The 26,694-nt window shown below is 34.9% G+C and overlaps 1 protein-coding gene across 2 annotated transcripts in view; it reads left to right on the top strand.

Annotated features, from left to right (window-relative positions):
- Positions 1-26,694, top strand: part of LOC149797744 (glutamate receptor 3-like) — a 72,953-nt gene that overhangs the window by 9,674 nt on the left and 36,585 nt on the right. For both annotated transcript variants that reach the window (XM_089962687.1, XM_089962686.1), the window contains exons 2-3: positions 18,840-18,962; positions 21,149-21,388. In XM_089962687.1, coding sequence (XP_089818813.1) covers positions 18,840-18,962; positions 21,149-21,388 — 363 coding nt within the window. The remainder of the gene's footprint in view (positions 1-18,839; positions 18,963-21,148; positions 21,389-26,694) is intronic.

The raw sequence follows: 26,694 nt of genomic DNA, 5'->3' as shown, positions 1-26,694 counted from the left end.
CCCTCAACTCTAGCCCGGCGGGTCAAGAGCAAGGAAAGTCCACGCCGGAGCCCGTCAGGTTCCCGACGCTGTTGGCGAATACAAACAGGTCGTTCGGATCGGAGCTGTAAGCTACCACCAGCTCAACCTTGTTGAAATAATGAGCAAGGTCCATTTGAGCTCTGGGTACTGCCTCGTCTTTCTGCGAGCTCCTGGAATTGTCTCCTAGTATGGTGCATATTGCCATCGGCAGCTGGTTTTTCAACAGAAGGGCCCGCTAAGGACATCCCTTTACTGTCAGTGGACTCTAATTTATATTGATCTAAGTGCATCAGTCTAGTGGCCATACCTGCATTTGTTACGTATGTGATGGACGTAAAGAGTGCCTGCTTCTCACTTTCAGCGGGTCAAAGATCGGAACGCATCCAATCTATGTCGAAGCAATTACGGCGTTGTATGCATTAAAGCACTTCTTCCTATTTAGGGTAGTGTAGTACGACTTATCATCATCCAGTCGTTTGTGGCCCATAGTTAATGACGGTATCCCATAGACCCCTCACGTCTATAATTGGTATTTTCGTGATAGCCACTCACCTGATGATCTGCTATCATAACCATCAAGGATTCCCATCCCCAAACCTCCCAATCGCATGGTGTACCAAAATAGTTGTCTCTCGTTGACTTAGCATAATGTGATGCAGGGATTCTCTAAATTCGCATTTTACTGATAAGTTTGCATTTGAACTAACAATTTAATATGCACAGACATGACTAAGTATTTAGTGTGTGTGTGTGTGTGTGTGTGTGTGTATTTGAGTTCTCTTATACGTTTGTATTGTAACACAGATTTCTCTCCAACTCATTTGATCGAAGCAATTACTTTGCGTGATATTTTAACATATAATCATCCAAGCCGTTCAATTGATGGCTATGATATGTGATTTTCACCTCGACTACCCAGGCAAGTAATCGCCGAACTCAGCTGCTGTTTAATTGAATATCATAATGATTTATATGGTACTTAACTTTCTTTGATAAGCAATAATACTCAAAATATCCCATATTATGAGCACTATTACACACAATAACCCATATGATAAGCAATAATACACGCAATATCCCATATGATGAGCAATATTGCACACAATAACCCATATGATAAGCAATAATACACACAATAACCCATATGATAAGGAATAATACACGCAATATTCCATGTGATAAGCAATATTACAAACAATAACCCAATTGATAAGCAATAATACATGCAATATCAATATGATAGGCAATATTCCACACAATAATCCATATGATATTCAATAATACACGCAATATCCCATATGATAAGGAATAGCACTCACAATATCCGATATGATGAGCAAAATTACATACAATGATCCATATGATAAGCAATATTACACTCAATATACCATAGGATAAGGAATATTACACGCAATATCCCATGCGATTAGCAATAAAACACGCAATATCCCATATGATAATAATACACGCAACATCCCATAAGATAAGCAATAAATGCACACAATATCCCACACGAAAAGGAATAATATACGCAATATCCCATATAATAAGGAATAATACACACAATATCCCAAATGATAAGCAATAATACAAATAATATCCCATATGATAAGCAAGTTCACACGCAATATACACGCGATAAGCAATAATACACGCAATATCCCATATGATAAACAAGGTTACACACACTAACCCATATGAAATGACAAATTAAGCTCTTATACATTAAGACAATATATTGTTTTGTTAATATCAGGAACATCGCTGTTCTCTATTATCGTAGATCTCAAAGAAATATACTCTTAGATTCAACAGGTAATTGTTATAATTTCTCGCAACTTTGATCGCGCACTGTCTTTACTTAACTTCGATTGAAGGCGAAAGACTAATTAATATAGTCCTTCTAACGCAGCATTAATGAAGCTTTATTGCTCTGTATTTTAGCTTACTTTAATAAAAGCACATTATCTTCCGGAAACTTTCGCCCTGAGTGGATCTCATTTATGTGAAAGGTCTAAGATCAAAAAAGAAACCAGAACCCTGGTCGTTTTGAATGCGGGATGGGAGATCAAAGTCACGCAATATACAGTTAATTAAATAATTCAGAGGCATGCAGAAATAAACATTTTATTTTCACAACGATGTTTCAAGAAGTTATGAGTTAGAAGGTAAGTTAGGAGGTTAATGTATTATGACCCGATACATATGTTAGGGCAACTTGCTAATAGCTCATTTGTTACGAATTCTCCACAACACTGTATAAGATCAAAAGTTTTTAGAATCAAGACTCCGGAACAGATGAACAATGCCTCAGTTTGAGAGTATTTCATACAACTAGAACCACCATGGTCATCAACAACTGTGGCCACTTTAGAAGTGTTGTCATATTATGGAAATTTTTCTTCATTTCGTTAATTGAGACGATTTCTCTCTACATTGTAATGTTCACTTAGTGAACTTTAGTTTGCCTGGTTTATCCAAAGTGTTTTTAATTGTCTTACCATCTTCAGAACCTTCAGTTGTCCATTTTGTGTCACGTCCTTTCGGGTGGGGTGGGGGTGAATTTTATAACATTTGCTGAAATAGCGTTAATAAAAACAAACTGCAAAAACAACAATAATAATTAAAGCAAAATAATAATAATAATAATAATAATAATAATAATAATAATGATAATAATTATAACAACAACAACAATAACAATAATAATAATAATAATAATAATAAACGTCTGTAACAAGCTTTTGGTGAACAAATGTCTGATTCAGGTGAAAGTAGTTTTGTCTCAGGCAGACATTTGTCGTTCAAGAGAATTGCGTCTTAGTCTCAGGTATATTCAACGCATTAGCGTTGTTCCTCCGTTCGTCTGTCCGTCCGTAACTTAAACTTTGTCATGCCTTACTGAAACATAATTCCAAGGTCCACAACAACGACAAGAACTATTACTACTGCCACTACTACTAGCTGACCTGGTTGACAGCAGTCAAATACAGATCTGCTATGAACTGATAATTGTTCAATTTAGCACCGAAAAAATAAGTTTGTGTTTTATCGCGGAAACATTGCCGCTATTTTTAGATAACATATATATATATATATATATATATATATATATATATATATATAATACATTTAAAAGGAATAAAAATTTCATGTTTTCTTTTCTTTTAGCCAAGAGGAAAGGCAAATCGTACTTTACATAATATCCACCACGCTTACATAATTCAAATTCTTAATAGTATAGGCAATACTCAAAAAAACTCAATTTGTACTTTGAAAATCAAATACGTACTAGCATCTATAGTTCAGCATTTTTAAGGAAAAAGACTGCCTACCACAGATGCAAATAGCACGCAATACAAAACAATCATTTCAGATATGCCCTACGAACAATTTCAATGATGGCAATAATGTTATTTTTGAACAGCAGAAAGTTTAGGAAAATGTTATTGCTGTATATTTGTGCTTATTTTGGCATTAGAAAACTCAAGAACAATTTTAGCATAGCCATTTGTACATGGACTTTATTGCGTGACGTTTCAATAGTAAACAGTAAGGACGGAAAGCTGTCTGGAAATTCTTGATCAACATATTTCATTTTCACTCCGTAAGATGCAAAGCGGAAATCATGTGCGCGACTGAATGACGGTCCGAAAGTCTGTTTTTAGTGCATTCATTAATACTCACTTGAATTCAATATAACTCATTTTACAAATGCAAAAGCGAGTTAAATGTCACAAGCTTTATTGCTGTGTTAAACGCACATATTATATATAGTCAATGCGATAACACATATTGCAAGATTCATGATTTACGGATATCATCTTAGCCAGTATGGCATACAAAGAAATATACAATAATAGCTAATTTAAAGTGATGAAGGTAAGAATAGTACGATGATAATGGAATCTGTGTTAATCGAAAAGAAAAATGTAGACTTTTGTAGTTATTAAATTTAAGTGAAATACGTAACTGATTGAAATATGACATAAGCACGTTTTTATTTTCATCATGGTTTTGTCAACTTCGGAACTGGGGGCCCCGAGTGGCCGAGTGGTCTAAGGCGTTCACCGTTACGGATCACTGCCATCTCACCTCTGTCTGCGTGGGATCGAGTCCAAAGCTCATGCTATACCTTGATATGCCATTGTAAAATTTGAATACAGTTTATTTCTCTTGCTACACCTTGACATGATATTGTAAAATTTGAATATAGTTTAGTTCTCTCTTGCTACACCTTGACATGCCGTTGTACAATTTGAATATAGTTTAGTTCTCTCTTGCTACACCTGGACATGCCGTTGTAAAATGTGAATATAGTTTAGTTCTCCCAAGCTACACCTTCATATGCCAATGTAAAGTTTGAATATAGTTTAGTTCTCTCTTGCTACACCTTGACATGCCGTTGTAAAATTTGAATATAGTTTAGTTCTCTCTTGCTATACCTTGACATGGCGTTGTAACATTTGAATACAGTTTAGTTCTCTCTTGCTACACCTTGACATGCCGTTGTAAAATTTGAATATATTTTAGTTCTCTCTTGCTACACCTTGACATGCCGTTGTACAATTTGAATATAGTTTAGTTCTCTCTTGCTTCACCTTGATATGCCTTTGTACAATTTGAATACAGTTTAGTTCTCTCTTGCTACACCTTGATATGCCATTGTAAGATTTGAATACACTTTAGTTTTCTCTTGCTACACCTTGACATGCCATTGTTAAATTTGAATATAGATTAGTTCTCTCTTGCTACACTTTGACATGCCGTTGTAAAATGCGAATATAGTTTAGTCCTCCCCTTCTACACCTTCACATACCGTTGTAAAATTTAAATAATTTAGTTGTCTCTTGCTACACCTTGACATGCCGTTTTACAATTTGAATACAGTTTACTTCTCTCTTGCTACACCTTGATATGCCGTTGTTAAATTTGAATATATTTTAGTTCTCTCTTGCTACACCTTGACAAGCCGTTGTAACATTTGAATACAGTTTAGTTCTCTCTTGCTACACCTTGACATGCCGTTGTAACATTTGAATACAGTTTGCTTCTCTCTTGACATGCCGTTGTAAAATTTGAATATAGATTAGTTCTCTCTTGCTACACCTTGACATACCGTTGTAAAATCTGAATATAGCTTAGTTGTCTCTTGCTACACCTTGACATGCCGTTGTAAAATTTGAATATATTTTAGTTCTCTCTTGCTACACCATGACATGCCGTTGTAAAATTTGAATATAGTTTAGTTCTCTCTTGCTATACCTTGACATGGCGTTGTAACATTTGAATACAGTTTAGTTCTCTCTTGCTACACCTTGACATGCCGTTGTAGAATTTGAATATAGTTTAGTTCTCCCTTGCTACACCTTGACATGCCGTTGTAAAATTTGAATATAGTTTAGTTCTCTCTTGCTACACCTTGACATGCCGTTTTACAATTTGAATACAGTTTACTTCTCTCTTGCTACACCTTGATATGCCGTTGTTAAATTTGAATATATTTTAGTTCTCTCTTGCTACACCTTGACAAGCCGTTGTAACATTTGAATACAGTTTAGTTCTCTCTTGCTACACCTTGACATGCCGTTGTAACATTTGAATACAGTTTGCTTCTCTCTTGACATGCCGTTGTAAAATTTGAATATAGATTAGTTCTCTCTTGCTACACCTTGACATACCGTTGTAAAATCTGAATATAGCTTAGTTGTCTCTTGCTACACCTTGACATGCCGTTGTAAAATTTGAATATATTTTAGTTCTCTCTTGCTACACCATGACATGCCGTTGTAAAATTTGAATATAGTTTAGTTCTCTCTTGCTATACCTTGACATGGCGTTGTAACATTTGAATACAGTTTAGTTCTCTCTTGCTACACCTTGACATGCCGTTGTAGAATTTGAATATAGTTTAGTTCTCCCTTGCTACACCTTGACATGCCGTTGTAAAATTTGAATATAGTTTAGTTCTCTCTTGCTACACCTTGACATGCCGTTGTACAATTTAAATATAGTTTATTCCTCTCTTGCTACACCTTGACATGCCGTTGTAAAATTTGAATATAGTTTATTCCTCTCTTGCTACACCTTGACATGCCGTTGTACAATTTGAATATATTTTATTTCTCTCTTGCTACACCTTGACATGCCGTTGTAAAATTTGAATATAGTTTAGTTCTCTCTTGCTACACTTTGACATGCCGTTGTAAAATTTGAATACAGTTTAGTTCTCTATTGCTACACCTTGACATGCCGTTGTAAAATTTGAATATAATTTAGTTCTCTCTTACTACACCTTGACATGCCGTTGTAAAATTTGAATACAGTTTAGTTCTCTCTTGCTACCCCTTGACATACCGTTGTAAAATTTGAATAATTTAGTTGTCTCTTGCTACACCTTGACATGCCGTTTTACAATTTGAATACAGTTTACTTCTCTCTTGCTACACCTTGACATGCCGTTGTAAAATTTGAATATATTTTAGTTCTCTCTTGCTACACCTTGACAAGCCGTTGTAAAATTTGAATATAGTTTAGTTCTCTCTTGCTACACCTTGACATGGCGTTGTAACATTTGAATACAGTTTAGTTCTCTCTTGCCACACCTTGACATGCCGTTGTAACATTTGAATACAGTTTGCTTCTCTCTTGACATGCCGTTGTAAAATTTGAATATAGATTAGTTCTCTCTTGCTACACCTTGACATACCGCTGTAAAATCTGAATATAGCTTAGTTTTCTCTTGCTACACCTTGACATGCCGTTTTACAATTTGAATATATTTTAGTTCTCTCTTGCTACACCATGACATGCCGTTGTAAAATTTGAATATAGTTTAGTTCTCTCTTGCTATACCTTGACATGGCGTTGTAACATCTGAATACAGTTTAGTTCTCTCTTGCTACACCTTGACATGCCGTTGTAAAATTTGAATATAGTTTAGTTCTCTCTTGCTACACCTTGACATGCCGTTGTACAATTTGAATACAGTTTAGTTCTCTCTTGCTACACCTTGACATGCCGTTGTAAAATTTGAATATATTTTAGTTCTCTCTTGCTACACCTTGACATGCCGTTGTACAATTTGAATATAGTTTAGTTCTCTCTTGCTTCACCTTGACATGCCTTTGTACAATTTGAATACAGTTTAGTTCTCTCTTGCTACACCTTGATATGCCATTGTAAAATTTGAATACACTTTAGTTTTCTCTTGCTACACCTTGACATGCCGTTGTACAATTTAAATATAGTTTATTTCTCTCTTGCTACACCTTGACATGCCGTTGTAAAATTTGAATATAGTTTAGTTCTCTCTTGCTACACTTTGACAAGCCGTTGTAAAATTTGAATACAGTTTAGTTCTCTCTTGCTACACCTTGACATGCCGTTGTACAATTTGAATACAGTTTAGTTCTCTCTTGCTACACCTTGACATACCGCTGTAAAATCTGAATATAGCTTAGTTGTCTCTTGCTACACCTTGACATGCCGTTTTACAATTTGAATATATTTTAGTTCTCTCTTGCTACACCATGACATGCCGTTGTAAAATTTGAATATAGTTTAGTTCTCTCTTGCTATACCTTGACATGGCGTTGTAACATCTGAATACAGTTTAGTTCTCTCTTGCTACACCTTGACATGCCGTTGTAAAATTTGAATATAGTTTAGTTCTCTCTTGCTACACCTTGACATGCCGTTGTACAATTTGAATACAGTTTAGTTCTCTCTTGCTACACCTTGACATGCCGTTGTAAAATTTGAATATATTTTAGTTCTCTCTTGCTACACCTTGACATGCCGTTGTACAATTTGAATATAGTTTAGTTCTCTCTTGCTTCAGCTTGACATGCCTTTGTACAATTTGAATACAGTTTAGTTCTCTCTTGCTACACCTTGATATGCCATTGTAAAATTTGAATACACTTTAGTTTTCTCTTGCTACACCTTGACATGCCGTTGTACAATTTAAATATAGTTTATTTCTCTCTTGCTACACCTTGACATGCCGTTGTAAAATTTGAATATAGTTTAGTTCTCTCTTGCTACACTTTGACAAGCCGTTGTAAAATTTGAATACAGTTTAGTTCTCTCTTGCTACACCTTGACATGCCGTTGTACAATTTGAATACAGTTTAGTTCTCTCTTGCTACACCTTGACATGCCGTTGTAAAATTTGAATATAGTTTAGTTCTCTCTTGCTTCACCTTGACATACCTTTGTACAATTTGAATTTAGTTTAGTTCTCTCTTGCTACACCTTGACATGCCGTTGTACAATTTGAATATAGTTTAGTTCTTTCTTGCTACACCTTGACATGCCATTGTTAAATTTGAATATAGATTAGTTCTCTCTTGCTACACTTTGACATACCGTTGTAAAATGCGAATATAGTTTAGTCCTCCCCTTCTACACCTTCACATACCGTTGTAAAATTTAAATAATTTAGTTGTCTCTTGCTACACCTTGACATGCCGTTTTACAATTTGAATACAGTTTACTTCTCTCTTGCTACACCTTGATATGCCGTTGTTAAATTTGAATATATTTTAGTTCTCTCTTGCTACACCTTGACAAGCCGTTGTAACATTTGAATACAGTTTAGTTCTCTCTTGCTACACCTTGACATGCCGTTGTAGCATTTGAATACAGTTTGCTTCTCTCTTGACATGCCGTTGTAAAATTTGAATATAGATTAGTTCTCTCTTGCTACACCTTGACATACCGTTGTAAAATCTGAATATAGCTTAGTTGTCTCTTGCTACACCTTGACATGCCGTTGTAAAATTTGAATATATTTTAGTTCTCTCTTGCTACACCATGACATGCCGTTGTAAAATTTGAATATAGTTTAGTTCTCTCTTGCTATACCTTGACATGGCGTTGTAACATTTGAATACAGTTTAGTTCTCTCTTGCTACACCTTGACATGCCGTTGTAGAATTTGAATATAGTTTAGTTCTCCCTTGCTACACCTTGACATGCCGTTGTAAAATTTGAATATAGTTTAGTTCTCTCTTGCTACACCTTGACATGCCGTTGTACAATTTAAATATAGTTTATTCCTCTCTTGCTACACCTTGACATGCCGTTGTAAAATTTGAATATAGTTTATTCCTCTCTTGCTACACCTTGACATGCCGTTGTACAATTTGAATATATTTTATTTCTCTCTTGCTACACCTTGACATGCCGTTGTAAAATTTGAATATAGTTTAGTTCTCTCTTGCTACACTTTGACATGCCGTTGTAAAATTTGAATACAGTTTAGTTCTCTATTGCTACACCTTGACATGCCGTTGTAAAATTTGAATATAATTTAGTTCTCTCTTACTACACCTTGACATGCCGTTGTAAAATTTGAATACAGTTTAGTTCTCTCTTGCTACCCCTTGACATACCGTTGTAAAATTTGAATAATTTAGTTGTCTCTTGCTACACCTTGACATGCCGTTTTACAATTTGAATACAGTTTAGTTCTCTCTTGCTACACCTTGACATGCCGTTGTAAAATTTGAATATATTTTAGTTCTCTCTTGCTACACCTTGACAAGCCGTTGTAAAATTTGAATATAGTTTAGTTCTCTCTTGCTACACCTTGACATGGCGTTGTAACATTTGAATACAGTTTAGTTCTCTCTTGCCACACCTTGACATGCCGTTGTAACATTTGAATACAGTTTGCTTCTCTCTTGACATGCCGTTGTAAAATTTGAATATAGATTAGTTCTCTCTTGCTACACCTTGACATACCGCTGTAAAATCTGAATATAGCTTAGTTTTCTCTTGCTACACCTTGACATGCCGTTTTACAATTTGAATATATTTTAGTTCTCTCTTGCTACACCATGACATGCCGTTGTAAAATTTGAATATAGTTTAGTTCTCTCTTGCTATACCTTGACATGGCGTTGTAACATCTGAATACAGTTTAGTTCTCTCTTGCTACACCTTGACATGCCGTTGTAAAATTTGAATATAGTTTAGTTCTCTCTTGCTACACCTTGACATGCCGTTGTACAATTTGAATACAGTTTAGTTCTCTCTTGCTACACCTTGACATGCCGTTGTAAAATTTGAATATATTTTAGTTCTCTCTTGCTACACCTTGACATGCCGTTGTACAATTTGAATATAGTTTAGTTCTCTCTTGCTTCACCTTGACATGCCTTTGTACAATTTGAATACAGTTTAGTTCTCTCTTGCTACACCTTGATATGCCATTGTAAAATTTGAATACACTTTAGTTTTCTCTTGCTACACCTTGACATGCCGTTGTACAATTTAAATATAGTTTATTTCTCTCTTGCTACACCTTGACATGCCGTTGTAAAATTTGAATATAGTTTAGTTCTCTCTTGCTACACTTTGACAAGCCGTTGTAAAATTTGAATACAGTTTAGTTCTCTCTTGCTACACCTTGACATGCCGTTGTACAATTTGAATACAGTTTAGTTCTCTCTTGCTACACCTTGACATACCGCTGTAAAATCTGAATATAGCTTAGTTGTCTCTTGCTACACCTTGACATGCCGTTTTACAATTTGAATATATTTTAGTTCTCTCTTGCTACACCATGACATGCCGTTGTAAAATTTGAATATAGTTTAGTTCTCTCTTGCTATACCTTGACATGGCGTTGTAACATCTGAATACAGTTTAGTTCTCTCTTGCTACACCTTGACATGCCGTTGTAAAATTTGAATATAGTTTAGTTCTCTCTTGCTACACCTTGACATGCCGTTGTACAATTTGAATACAGTTTAGTTCTCTCTTGCTACACCTTGACATGCCGTTGTAAAATTTGAATATATTTTAGTTCTCTCTTGCTACACCTTGACATGCCGTTGTACAATTTGAATATAGTTTAGTTCTCTCTTGCTTCACCTTGACATGCCTTTGTACAATTTGAATACAGTTTAGTTCTCTCTTGCTACACCTTGATATGCCATTGTAAAATTTGAATACACTTTAGTTTTCTCTTGCTACACCTTGACATGCCGTTGTACAATTTAAATATAGTTTATTTCTCTCTTGCTACACCTTGACATGCCGTTGTAAAATTTGAATATAGTTTAGTTCTCTCTTGCTACATTTTGACAAGCCGTTGTAAAATTTGAATACAGTTTAGTTCTCTCTTGCTACACCTTGACATGCCGTTGTACAATTTGAATACAGTTTAGTTCTCTCTTGCTACACCTTGACATGCCGTTGTAAAATTTGAATATAGTTTAGTTCTCTCTTGCTTCACCTTGACATACCTTTGTACAATTTGAATATAGTTTAGTTCTCTCTTGCTACACCTTGACATGCCGTTGTACAATTTGAATATAGTTTAGTTCTTTCTTGCTACACCTTGACATGCCGTTGTAAAATTTGAATACAGTTTAGTTCTCTCTAGCTACACCTTGACATGCCGCTGTAAAATTTGAATATAGTTTAGTTCTCTCTTGCTACACCTTGACATGGCGTTGTAACACTTGAATACAGTTTAGTTCTCTCTTGTTACACCTTGACATGCCGTTGTACAATTTGAATATAGTTTAGTTCTCTCTTGCTGCATCTTGACATGCCGTTATACAATTTGAATACAGTTAGTTCTCTCTTGCTACACCTTGACATGCCATTGTTAAATTTGAAATACAGTTTAGTTCTCTTTTGCTTTATCTTGATATGCCATTGTATACTTTGCGGTTAACTTGGAGAAGGAAACTGAAGTTGTCAAATTGAACTTTTAGGAAACATTAAGTATGTTGACTTAAATTTACCTTGGAGTTTAACGCCCATATACGATGGCAATCTAACTGCGGAATTACATAGGATTAATTTATATTTCCGGCATAGTTTAAAAGATAAATTATATTCGGATTCTACGTGTTTAGGCTCTAAAAATAGTAACAAAAGAAAGAGGAGAAACATCAAGCTTTGAAAAATTTAACATATAATTTATTTCTCTGGAAAAAATGTAAAAATGAAAAAATAAGAACTTACGGTCTTAAGATTCGAATCCAAAAATAATCAAAGAATAATCCACGAATTAAATTAAATTAAGTCCTTGTAATGAAATGTTCAAATCAATTCAAGTTCGAGTCCCGACGAAAAATCCAAAATGGCAGACAATGACGTATGTTGTAGTCAGTATAGCGCTGATGTGTTTACAGCTCTTTGTGAAAAATAATATTCCGGTATTTGAATTCTGAATGCAATTTAAAGAAATATCTTTGTCTAAGCATTCTGTATGAACACTCAAATATTTCCAGGGGAAAAAAATCTTTTAGAATCCAAACAATTTGAATAATAACAAAAATATAAATCCAAACTGGTCTCAACGAAACACTTTCCAGTATCCAAGGTAAAAGCCCGAAACTGAGAAATATCTCTCTAAACATCACTATTAAACTAATGCGCAATTTCGGAAAACCCAGAATTGCGAAATAGAGGCAGTTTACATATCTAAATCACGTACTCCCGTATATCCTTGATATAAACCAATCATTTTACTCCGAGAATGAAATAAAAATAGAAAGTTGCTTACTTGTCTCAGTGATTTCTGAATCAAGACAGGAAACTAAACTAGAAACAGTGTTTCTGTTATTAGGTGTTTATGAAAAGAGTAAGGTCAAACTGAATTTTCTGAAACAAAATGCCAAATCAAGTAAACAAGATTACATTACTTTGACATGTATTGAAATTTAAAATAAAAACTAAAACTTACAAACAGGTAATTAAATTAAATCAAATATAAATTAAATATAAATGATTATAAAATATAAAACAACCAATCGGCTCATTATTTTTCAATTTACATATGAAGTACAGGAAGTTGAAATTACCAATCAAAGTTAGCTGTCTTTTCGGAGGAGCGCGTCAGAAGTAAAGCAGTGCTGTAAACTCTATACCCAAAATTACACCCTTCAATTATGAACCAAACAAAAGAGAATTAAAAGTTATTTGGACAATTCTTAAGATACAAACGGTCGTTTTAAGTAGCTGATATAACCAGCGATTAAACCGTTGGGAAGTCTTTTCCTTTCAACAAACAATTCCCACTATGCAAAATACGAACTAGAGCTGAACTGTGACGCGGTCACTAGAATGATACGTCTACACAATAGGCGACAAAGAGACATACAGATTTCAGCCATCGTTTTAGTTGATCTGGCATGACACGCAATAGTTACTATATGCCTAAGGGACTGAAATTAATTTGTTCACTTCTTACAGGCATGAAGATCTTTTTCCATCAGAAGAGAATGTTTGTAAGCAGTAGAACAGAGATCATTATTGGAATTGTGAAAAAATAGTATCTATTTCACTCTGTCCGGATATATTGGTACAAATGTTTATTAACCAGTAAAGTTTACAAGTACCATTAATGCAAAAACTAGCTACGACTGGAAATATATTATATTAGAACTGACCCCGGGAGATTCTATTACAGGCTACGAAGAGGCATGCTTGCTTAAATAAGGATGATTTCTGAGTCTGGTATTAAATTATAACTATTTAGTTCGGGAGACTTACGTGTCAGACAAATCACGCTGACAGTACCATTTTGTCATCTCAGTTAATGGAGACGTAATTTTGACGCATTATTACCATTGCTGTGACTTTACGGATTTAATTTTTAAAAGCAACTAAATAAATCTTAATACTTATGGTGCCAATCTGAGACAGTTTAAAAAAATCGTATTGATATATGGGCGCGCTATAATTTAAGTGCACTTTTTCTGAAACTTATAATACTAACATATTATTAGCATATATTGTTGAATGAGGTCCGCACATATTTTGGTTATCAACAGCTCCTATGGATACCGAGAAAGGAAAATTAAAATGGTATCAATGTTGAAATAACTAGACTTGAAGGTATTGTTTCCAGCATTAAAAATCACAAGACTGTTGATATCGTCGCCTCTTCACCACCTTTTCTGGTGGGTGGGTGGGCAAATATTAAACGCTATAGCGTATATCTTTGACTAAGTACGGATACTGCGTGGCAAAAAGCTAGCTTTTTATGAATGTTTCACTAATATTGGATCATACAAGAAGATAATCGTTGTAAATATTCAACAGTTTAGTTCTGTTAAGAGCAAGAAAAACCATATTGCATATTCTAAAATTGCTTTCTTCAATAGGATGCACAAAGCAATGTACATAATATATGCAGATTTGGAAAAATTGTTAATTGCTTCAGTTGGAAAAAGAACAACATCCTGCATAATTAAGGCTGAATTAGAACTCAATACTTACACGTTTAATACAAAAGTGACTATCATAAATTACAGATTATTCGCACGACATACAACGTTACAATGTGACCACACAAAAGAAAAGAAACAAAAAGAATGGTAATAGATGCATTTATCATTCCGGGTTATTGTTTCCGTCAGAAGCTATTCTCAATTAACCAATTATTGGTAAACTCAGATATAGACAAAAGTACAGATTCGGTTACACATGCAGTGATATAGGGGTTCTGATCATATAAAGGTATTGGCTATTTTGGATCTTTGCTCCATGTCCTTGCAACAGAACTTCATTAACATACGCCAGTTCAAAATGGTTACCTCACACTGGATTTTGCTTTTGTCGCTAACTTTTACCATTTGTCCACTGATGCTGCATTGTACTCTCCTGACAAATGTAAAGACCATCATGTTGTCTGACAAAATGCACAGTAATACCATTACGCTCCCTCCATTTTTGTGATTTATATTCTTAACGCGTGTTAAGCGGTTCATTCCTCTGAATTTCATATTTTGATGAATTCCTGCATTTCGAGTTTTTGTACTTCCATTTTTAAAGTGCGTTTGTGCATGGGTGTGTGGATGATTATGTATGTACGTATGTATGTGTGTGTGTGTGATTTGCATTTTGAACGTAGCTGTAACAGTTTGAGTCATGAAGCTACGATGTCTGCAATGTGGCAGTTTATAAGGATATCGAACACTTATTCATTTTGCCAGTCATCATGTCCCACCCAGTAATTGCATCCTGACACCAGGTCGACCAGTCCTAACACTAACCTCTTAATGCTGAGCGCCCAGCGAGGCCATTTTTATCACTCTGAGGTATGAATTGGCCGGTGGTCGAACCAGAGACCTTCCGTGTCTGAGATGGGTGCTCTAACTACTTGGATCAGCTGAGTGGTCTGCGTACTAGTAAGAGAGAGAGAGAGAGAGAGAGAGAGAGAGAGAGAGAGAGAGAGAGAGTTAGTTCATGCCGTTAAACAAGTCACGACATTTAAAAGAGAACTTATAAAAGCCCTTGCTGTGTTGAATCATTTCTTAATGGTTGATAGATTATGTTTCTACGTTCGACTCTTTGATGTTGTTGTTGTTGTTGTTGTTGTTGTTCTAGGATTTAACGCCATTTTTCAGCACAAGATAGGCTATACATGGCGGCCAGTATAACTGATGGAGGAAGAACCCTGGAAAACCCAGGGAAGAACCACCGACCCACGAGAAGCTACTGACAGGCTTTCACACGTACCCATGCTAGCCGAGCCTTGGACTTGAACACACGCAGAGAGAGGTGAGATGGCGTTGATCCGGATCGGTTAACCCTTTAGACCACTCGGCCACTCGGGGCCCCGACTCTTTGATTTACGAGGACTGTTGCCCTGCCGTGAATAGTTTATGAATATCAATCAGATGATTAGATATAAGTGCCCTGCATGACAGTTAGGCATAAACTATTTTAGAGTAGTCCTGATGTCCCGTGACAAATGGAGCCAACGCCAGCTTCAATGCTTGAAATAATTTAAAGTGTATATTATTTATCAGAAAGCGTGTTTACAATGGTTCTATCCTATAAACAGAAAATGTTCACTAATGTTTAAATCACATAGCAATCGTAGCATAATGACCCTGTCAACAAAGATACATAATTGTCACAAATGTTGGATATTATCTTTCGTAAAATTACAAGAGGGTAATTGTCCCTCTTGTGATACATATCTGGACCAGAAAAGAATACGCATGACTAATTCTTTCTAATTTAACACACCTTTAATGGAACATGTTATCGTATTCACGTTAAAAAAATCATGTCAAACTATCTCAACAGAATCAGCAACAAAACGTTAGTCATTATTGGCACCATTTTCGAGTTGCCAAGGCATGACTTCATCCATACAATTTACAGAAAGGTAATTGTCTTGAATACAAAATAGTTTGTAGCGAAAGTATATTATCGATAAAACAGTAGTTCGATTTTGTCATTCTTATCCAGAACGATGATGTACATCAGACGGTGTTTCATCAGTTCCTCCCATGTCCCTTGGTTTCATGCGAGCATTCTGGTGAAGTGGAGGAAATAAAAGCATTTTGAGTGATTGAGTGACCGCTCCGGTGGCCTAAGCTGTTAGAACGTTGCCTCTAATGCGAGAAGTCGCAAGTTCGAATCCCGGCCGAGTCATACCACAGACTTATAAAAATAGTACGAGCAGGTACATTGCTTGGCGCTCAGCATTAAGAGGTTAGTGATATGACTTGTCGACCTGGTGTCAGGATAATGTGACTGGGTGGGACATGATGCTACATGTCTGCACCATGATGCCCCAGTGCTAGACATCACTATAAACTGCCACACTGCATATATCGTAACGATATGTTAAAGATACGATAAAAATCAAAATCTTTCTCTCTCTCTCTCTCTCTCTCTCACACACACACACACACACACACACACACACACACACACGAGTGATTAAGTTGCCTTAATAACAAAATGACGTCATCTTTTTGAACAGTTGTAATGCATAATGCATAATGGAGGTAGTCCTTTCAAGTTATCACCATTCTTGCAATTTCTCTTGAAAAAATGTCCGAATGAAACCAAGAATAAAAACAATAAATATTCAGGTAGCAAAAACATTGTTTTAATTTTCAGACAGTGTCTAGAAATCGGCGGAAAGCAGGGACAGATCTAGGTCAATTCTTTAGTACGTTTCATCCGATGGTCTACAATGAATTAAAGAGCTAAAGAAATAAGACATAAGCTAGTTTCTGTCACTGCTTTCTGTCGATTTTTCGACTTTTTGGAAGAAAAATAACAAAAGATTAAACAAATCGAATTTTGTTTTGCCTCAAATTATGTGCTTGTTTTTTTTCGTGTTTTTAAGTGAAATCTTCTGGTTCCTTTAAGTCAAAATCGAAGTCAAGCATTACGACCATATGATATTAAGATAATTTATAAAAAAGACAGAGAGGCAACAAGCTTCGTAAAATTCAACAAATAATGTATTTCCCTAGAATATTAAAAGTGAATTGTAAATAAAAGAACTTACGGTATTGCGAATTAAATCCCAAATGATCCTAGAATTAGTATTGATTTTTAAAGTTTTGAGTAATCTTCAGTGGCATTCAGTGGCATTCCAAATAATACCCAAGGCTTAAGGTGTTGATGCTCCAGTAGTGGCCGCTAGTCTCTAATGTACTAATGTATCAATGGTCTGGATTGTATTGATGTGCTAACATTATTTCCTTGAAATGATCACAAAAATATAATCCATGGTTTCCTTGTTTGAATTCACTCTAGTTCCCACTTAACATCTCTTTACAAATTGCGGAAGAGGTTAGGGCTTTCGTCTCAGATGCGTGAGGACGCGGGTTCGAATCCCGGCTGAGTCATACCAAAGACTTATAAAAAATGGTACTTGCAGCTGCCTCGCTTGGCGCTCAGCATTAAGAGGTTAATGTTAGGACTGGTCGACCTGGTGTCAGGATATTATGACTAGGTGGGACATCATGCTACATGTATGCAGCATGATGCCCCTGTGCTAGGTATCACCATAAACTGCCACACTACAGACATTTAAAGATATGACTGAAAAATTGTTAAAGTTACGTTAAAAATCCATATCACACACACACACACACACACACACACACACTTTCAAAGAAGATTAGAAAGTACTTTGTATTTGCAGAGAATAATAAATAGTTTCATCCAAATCAGAATGCGAATACAACAATATAAACGAGTTATGCCCAGATGTTATCGCAGGAGTAAATAGTTTTTCCAGTAAATAAGATTATAAAATCTTGTACTTGATCTAGATCACAAATGCCGTTTTCTATTTTTGATAAAATAATAATAACGGAAAATACCATTTTTAGAATGTTCTGTTACTAAACTTATAATAAAGAACATGGTCAGCTCAATGTCCGTCACTCAGACCAAGTTATATACATTTGCTTCTATTGATAATGATCCTAATATTAAACCCACACTCATAGAGAAAAATATTATTTATGTATTAGTTTTTTTACGAGCTTTAAAAAATTCAATGATTTTGGTCAGGTACACAATGAAATTGGTTTCGGAAAAGGTCAAGTACAAAGTACATTTTTACATAACCCACAACATATAACGGATATAAAGCTATCAAACAATGCAGATGAACTGTACGTAACGCAGGATAAAAAAAAATAGTGCAGTGATATTGTAATTTAAGACGCTGTGCACATTTTGGGATTAACTACTGATTTTACCGCGTCATTTTACAAATGAAACGTGTACCAAAATTGTTTATGATGGTTTCCAGTTTTAAAGAAATATGAATGCGTTAGATGTGCACACGGTGATTTTGTTCATTTGTGAGGCTGTGAGAAACACATTGTATCTTGAAGATGTTTCTCTCATTTAAGTTTAACAATTCATAGATAATTCTTTCAATGAATGCAACAAATATCACGTGTTTGATTGATAGTATCGTAGGTACTCTTAAGTCTTTGCTTTAAACTTCGGGTTCTACTTTTTTTCTAGTTATGCAATAAGAAACGCCAAAGTCAGTTTCCGTCTCATTTCAGCTGTTTTGCCATCATGGAATCGAATCCTGGATCCCATCTTCGCCGAAAAGCTGTCTTCCAAGGCCACTAAGATGACCCTTAGGCTAGATACAGCTAAAACTGAATATGATAGAGTTTTCAAAGGTAATTTATCTTTTTGCATGAAATATTTAAATATGTTTTGATAATATTTTCGATGTAAAAATATTATTTTGAGAGAACGTGGCATGTATTTGATTGACATTATTATGCCATCTACTGTATGTTATGCCATTTACTGCATTTTATGCCATTTACTGAATGTTATTCCATTTACTGTATGCTATTTCATTGCTGTATAATCAGTGCTAACAATCCTTCAGTACAGATTATGTTTTATTTTGTTTAGCAGCATGCCTAAATTGTATTACAATCACAGAGTATCGTTTAAAATTAAAACATTGTAGAAACTAGTGTTCATAACTCTCTTCAAATCGTCTAACGTGAATCTCCATTCTAATACAAAATAAGTTCGCCAGATCTCTGAGACTATACTGGATCATTGCTTGCAGAAAAAAGAAAGAAAGATCCGTCACATAAAACAAAATAATATATATATATATATATATATATATATATATATATATATATATATATATATATATATATATATATATATATATATATATATATATATATATATATAAAGAGAGAGAGAGACAAAGAGAGGGCACTGGTCATCTTCATTTTAATATTGATGTGCATACTCTGTTCTTGTTTTTTGTAAGTTTGGATTTCAGACACGTAAAGCTATATACTCGCATGTGTTGATTTTGTATCGTCTTTAAATTCCGAACGTTCTATTACGTCATCAAACATTATTGATCCATTCTCGTGTCCCTTCTATATCACTCATCTGCAACTTCCGCCTTGTATCCCAATTTGGTACTTCCGGTACCCTGATTTCCGTTCTCCGGCCCTGCACCATTGCACAATTGCCTATTCTCCACGCCCTGCGCCATCGCACAACTGCCTGTTTTCTTGGCCCTGATCTTTTGCACAACTGATTATTCTTCTGGCCTTGCGCGTCTAATAAATACACACCTATCCCTAGTTCTCGATATAGTAAAATATCAAAATCAAAAATATTCCTACGCATTTCCTACCTAACAAATTGCAAATTATAAAAAACACATACAAAGCGCCTTCGCACAACTGTCTGTTTTCTTGGCCCTGATCTTTTGCACAACTGATTATTCTTCTGGCCTTGCGCGTCTAATACATACAAACCTATCCCTAGTTCTCGATATAGTAAAATATCAAAATCAACAATATTCCTACGCATTTCCTACCTAACAAATTGCAAATTATAAAAGACACATACAAAGCGCCTTCGCACAACTGTCTGTTTTCTTGGCCCTGATCTTTTGCACAACTGATTATTCTTCTGGCCTTGCGCGTCTAATACATACAAACCTATCCCTAGTTCTCGATATAGTAAAATATCAAAATCAACAATATTCCTACGCATTTCCTACCTAACAAATTGCAAATTATAAAAGGCACATACAAAAATATAAAGGTGCCTAATTATACGCGCACAAGGCCAATAATACCTAACTCTGCATAATCCATAACTATATATTCAAATACAAACAAGTACAAGTTCTAAGACAACTCACTATAACATTCATTTATGCACCACGATGCAACATCGTAGCAGATTACACCAGCCACTTCGATCATATCCTAACAACTACATACATTAAACTTGAATATTAATAATTCGCTAAACGCGACGATAAGACATGTTGATAATTCAGCAATACAAAGATTAAACTTCTTCTAAATTAAAGGCACATATTAACGTATAAATCTTATAACCCCTAGATAGTAAAGTGAGACACGTTCAGGTGAAGATATTTTACATCAGAAGCCTTTGTTCCAAATATTTTCCGAATATTTTCTAGCCTAATTCAAAGTAAATGTAAACCACATTACAGATTTAGCTTCTGTGTGAATTTATAAACGCTAGGCTTGTGATAATTAGGCTCATGCCTTCTACCCTAAAATTAGAAAGGTGTCAAAATACGAAACTGTCCAGTAAGGCATGAGTTGCTACAATTAAATATGATGCAATCCTAAAATAAACGGCTGTGAGGCAAATCGTGTCATGCGAGAACTATTGAAAGAAAAGTGCAAGATATCATATAAATGAAGTTTTGGGTACCTTTTATATAATAATAATAAGTTATTCTGCCGCGGTATTCTCATCAGAATACAACTACTGTGAATCCAATGCACTGAGCTTGTCTGTCTTATTAAATTGATGCTTTTTGATAATATTACAGCCCTTGAGTTCCTCAAAGGACATTCCATCCATGCTGTGCTGGGTCCGTTCGACGAGGCAACAGCCTTAGCTTCGGAGTCATTAAACATGGCGTACATAGCGACAAGCCCGATGACGTCACCTCGACTAAACTCAACTTTCCAGGTTTTCCCAGCACTTGAAGACTTTAGTCAGGCTATATTTGATCTGGTCAAAAGATACAAATGGGAGAAAGTCAGTTTCTTCTATGATAATGACAAAGGTATTTGCAAGTTGCTTTCACATAATCACACATTCAGTCTCCAATCTACTCAACTATTCACGTAGTCACATACTCACTTGCCAGCCCACCCACCTATCTGGAGGGGTCGCCTCTGTCTACGTGGGTTCGAGTCTGTGATTCGGCTAATGTGAGTGCGTGAGAAAGCTTGCCAGTTGCTTCTCGTGGGTCGATGGTTCTTTTCGGGGATATCCCGGGTTCTTCCTCCACCATTAATACTGGCCGCCATGTATAGCCTATCGTGTGCTGAAAAATTACGTTAAACCCTACAACAACAACATCTGGAGGGGAAAACTAATTTGATTATCTAGACCAAAATATGGTCATTTCATTTGTTAACATATTTACATTCAACTCGGTTAATATCCATGAAGAAATACTGGTTCTAGATTCGCTGAGATAAATGTTATACAAAACTAAACACATATATGTAGAATTAGATTGAGGATTCCATCTTTATATATCGACCGATCTAAGGAATTTTTAAGCATTACAGCATTTATATGAACTTGTTTCAGGTATTGATTAGGTATCAATATCCCATCGTGAAACAAAAGTGAAGAACGATGTTAATAGAACATTACTATAAACTTGGGAAAAAAGCGAAAGAAACATATCAGCCCAATAGATTTGTATGTTGTCTTTGTTTATGTTGCAAGTGAATAAATCAGTTGACGGAGTGAATGAACTCATAGCACCCCTCCCAGTATGTTCGCAACAAATTACATTTCGTTATCTTCCGCGGCTATTCACAATCCTCTTTTGAAAATGATAAATTTCCTCGTTTCTTCTTGTTTGAGCTTCTATTTTCACTCATATATTGGTTTAAATGAGGAAAGTAGTGTACTACTAAAACAGAATGGCTATCTTTTAGAACACTGAACGGGAAGCTATTTACTTACCAGCGTGTTTATTAAAACAAGTTAAAAATTAAAACTTAGCGAAATGATGATCCAGCAAGAGGTGATTTAAAGGAAGAGTGTCATTCTTTACCAGTATACCCGGGTCCCTGATCGAGAGCAAATGTACATTTTTCAAAAGTTTAAATTGCAATTATATTTTCAAATGTTTTCTGGCCAACATATGCAGCCAACTCTGGAAAACGGATCACATTTGTGGCGGATTTTTGGATTTTAACTCCTTGTCACTGTGGCTGGGGGATGTGGTGTGGGGCTGAATTGTGCTGTGAAAAGAACGCAGTTGTTTTCATTCATCCTCTTTAATTTATTGAATAGAGTAAATGAAAAGGTCTGTGAGACTACGGCATAGATGACATTTTAACGAATTCGATGAACACGTCATATAAAACACATAAACAAAACACATGTTTGTTTTGTTTTGTGGGGTTTAATGGCATTTTAACACAGATATTCACTATATCATAATGTGTAAGTAGGAGATAAGTGTCTTTCCTAACGACACATAGAGTAGCCAATCCAAGTTGGACTAGGCGGGTATCGTACCCGGGACCCTTGCATTACCAATCCAACACTGTACTAAATGAGCTCATTTCTCTCTATAAAATGGGACAAACGATGAATTATTACACTTCATCTCGTATCTTAGTCATTCAAAAGTAAAACACACCAAAGATTAATGTAGACTTTATACAAAATAAGAAGACAGTAGCTGACACGTTGGCTGAGATACGAGCAATTTTAAAAATGTGATACGATAATTTTCTTGAGAATTGACAAACGTTTCTTGGTCCAATTAATTATCAATTACAAGCACCGGAAGTGGAAGTAAATAAAAATTACAATATTTAAGCAGTTGGAATTATAAATTAAAGAAAAAAATAGCGATCATTACATATCTGGACGACATGGTTTGAAATGAAACCAGATTGTAAATTCAAATTAATTTCATGGGAAAATAAGGACCGAGAAAGCGCATATAACTAGTATAAACGTGCTCAGAACAACACGGGTATGACTAGTACGAAAGGTATATATATTTTCTATGTTGGAGACACAAACCAATTAAAAAATAACCTGGTGCTTTGAATGTTAAATCTATTTTAAGACTAGTAAAATACGGACGATATAAATTATTCAACACACTATTTTACTCTATGAAAAAAACACACAAACAATCGTGTAATCCCTCTTTGTTCAGCTGTTAATGTTATCAAATATATAGAACAGTAAATATATTAATATTCAAGTCCACAAGAAAGATTCGTTAACAGCACAAATCTTTGGTTTTGCTGGGGAAATTGTGACAGATTTGTATAGTAATAATAGTTGGACGGATTTATGAAAGTAAAGAACATGCATATGATGATAAATATTTAAAAGTAAATAAGTTGATTTTTCCTGTAATGTTAATTAGCAAAATGTAAAAGAATTGATTTTTGTTGAACTGTTAATTAGCAACAGTTGATAAAAGAAATATTCATTGTAAATAATTTACTTTTCTATAAGTTTCGTTTACCAGTAATTGACTTGTATCGACAATTTTAAGATGATATATTCTCCTTTTCATCGCCATGAAATTTTTATACAGAATGCTGATTTGACAGGATAGATCCATTCTTTAGAAGAATGCTTTGACATAATAACAAATTGTTCTTCATTATGTGCAAGTAAAAGCCAATCGAGGTGGAAATGACAAGATATAAAAAGACTGACATGTTTTTAGCTGTCATTATCCATTTCTGGAATAGTTAACCTCCGTTTGTACAAAGCAATTTAGAAGCTGACACCATGTATCTCGCCAGCTCACAATTCCTGATATTATTCATAACGACTTATCGACTGATAGTTTAACGTGTACTCTTTAGGGATCTCCGTTGTATATAAAATAATCCCTGGGGAGCGATGACATTTTCATCGTCAGAATATTAATTAAAACTTGTTCTGCCATGCAAATCAAACGATCGACACCAAAATACTGAGAAAGGACAGCATACAAGATTGTCAAATGCCAAATATCTAATTAATAATAATAATAATAATAATAATAATAATAATAATCATAATATTGTTATTATTATTATTACCACCCTGTTGTACTATATATATATATATATATATATATATATATATATATATATATATATATATATATATATATATATACCACCCTGTTCTATGTATAGAACCATATATATATATATATATATATATATATATATATATATATATATATATATATATATATATATATATATATATATTGCCAAGAACACTATTTCTGAGACACCTTCCAGTTGTACACGTTAGTTTAGATACACATTTCCTGGAACAATATCTATATCTTCCCACTGTACACGTTGGTTTAGATACACATTTCATAGAACAACTATATATGGCATACCATCAGATTGTACATGGCCATGCATATATACATTTCCTAGATCAATATATCCATCATTCCATCTGATTGTACCCGGTCATTCAGATGCTCGTTTCCATGAACAATATATCTAACATTCCATCTGATTGTACACGGTCATTCAGATACTCATTTCCATGAACAATATCTCCATGTCAGACATTGACGTTTATGTTCATTATCATTGATTTGGATCCCTTGAAACAAAATCTTTCCTATTATGTTCAAATAAATGGATTAAGTAATAAAATCTTTCTGCCTTTTTATAGCTTTGCTGAGAAATTATGTACAACAATCGTATTGACCCATGATAAGTTTGCTACAAGTGTTTTCTCACCATGTTGTCTATGTGCGTGGCATTTCTGTAGCGTTTTGAGACCAATTTGTAAGGATATCGTATTGCCTTCACTGATGAATACTATTCAGATTATGGAGTTTTGTTGTCAGTCCCACTAATATTTTTTTCCCATAACTAGAATAAAACATTGTAGGTCTGAGAGATAATAGCAATGTATTTATGAGATTATGCGATACGTCATTTGTAATGCTGTTTAAGGTTTTTCACAAACGTTTTGTGTGTGTGTGTGCTAGACATGTAAGAAGAAAACTGCTGCTATAGTAAATATAGTTTCTTTGTTAAGCAAGATTGAGTTATGGGTGTCATTACGTAAATATGTGGCTTACTCATTTGAATATTTATACTGTTCTTACATGAAGTAAATCGCAGACGCATCCTAATTCCATCTGTTTCTTCTGTTATCGAAGAGATGAAGTTATTACATTCAAACATTTGCTGTCATTTAATTTAGCACTTGTGGTAAGGGGTTGTTTGATCTGAGAACTGCCAGTTTGTGGTTATGGGTTGTTTGATCTGAGAATAGACATATTGTGGCTTATGGGATGTTTGATCTGAGAACAGACGGATTGTGGTTCTAAACATTTAATTTAATTTGCTTTGTATGCAAACTCTCGTGTGACGTGATTCGACTCATCCACAGCGCTGCAGCACTGAGGCTACATTCTATACTATCATAACATCAGATAATTATTAGCCCTGAATGATAACAGATAGTTATTAGCCCTGAAGGATAACATATAGTTATTAGCCCTGAAGGATAACAGATAGTTATTAGCCCTGAAGGATAACAGCAATGAGGCAGCATTCTATACTAAAATAACATCAGATAGTTATTAGCCCTGAAGGATAACAGCACAAAAAACATTACATTTTCCTATCCTGCTCATTTCTCATAATTACATTTGCTGTAAGCCAGTCTCGTTGGAAACCCAATCGATGTTGACAAATCTCGTAGGTACACATTTCCTTCACTGAAACAATAATACTGAAATCCAAAAATGATGATTACTTAGGACGGCAACCGCTGCTTTATCTAGGTCTATGTTTTCTAAGATATGGTATCGTTTTCATAATTAAAACGATTATCAATGTTACAGATGTGCCCTAGTTGTTTACAACCATGGACTAACTATTTCAGGTCAGCTTACTCATTTCAGAAGCTGGGCTGCAATACACTTATTCTGCATAACCTTATAATTCAAGCTTATTAGTGGACTGATTATTCGTGGGTGGAGGGGCGGCATTCTGACGACGATCTAATTTTATTTCACTGTTTCTGAGAGTTGTGAGGTTTCATGTACCCAAAAATAGATCTTTTTCAGTCATTGCTTCTGTTTACATTCTCCGTCATAATTATTACCTGCTCGATTCATTTTAGCTTTATTGCCATTTTTTTAAAAAACTTTTTGTTTCATTCCTTCAACGTGAGAATAACACGATGTTACTGTATTTTTATGACTGTCAGATCACGGCCAGTAATGGCGGCAGTAGTACTAGTGGCAACATGTGGCAATGACGGCAGTACTAATAGTGGCAATGCTAGAAGTCTTTATAAAAGGATATTATTAATATTGGTCATACTAGAATTCTT

The sequence above is a fragment of the Sinohyriopsis cumingii genome, chromosome 6 (assembly GCF_028554795.1).
Source record: "Sinohyriopsis cumingii isolate HCF-2022 chromosome 6, ASM2855479v2, whole genome shotgun sequence".
Classification (NCBI taxonomy): Eukaryota; Metazoa; Mollusca; class Bivalvia; order Unionida; family Unionidae; genus Sinohyriopsis; species Sinohyriopsis cumingii.
This window is presented reverse-complemented; position numbering and strand designations above follow the sequence as displayed.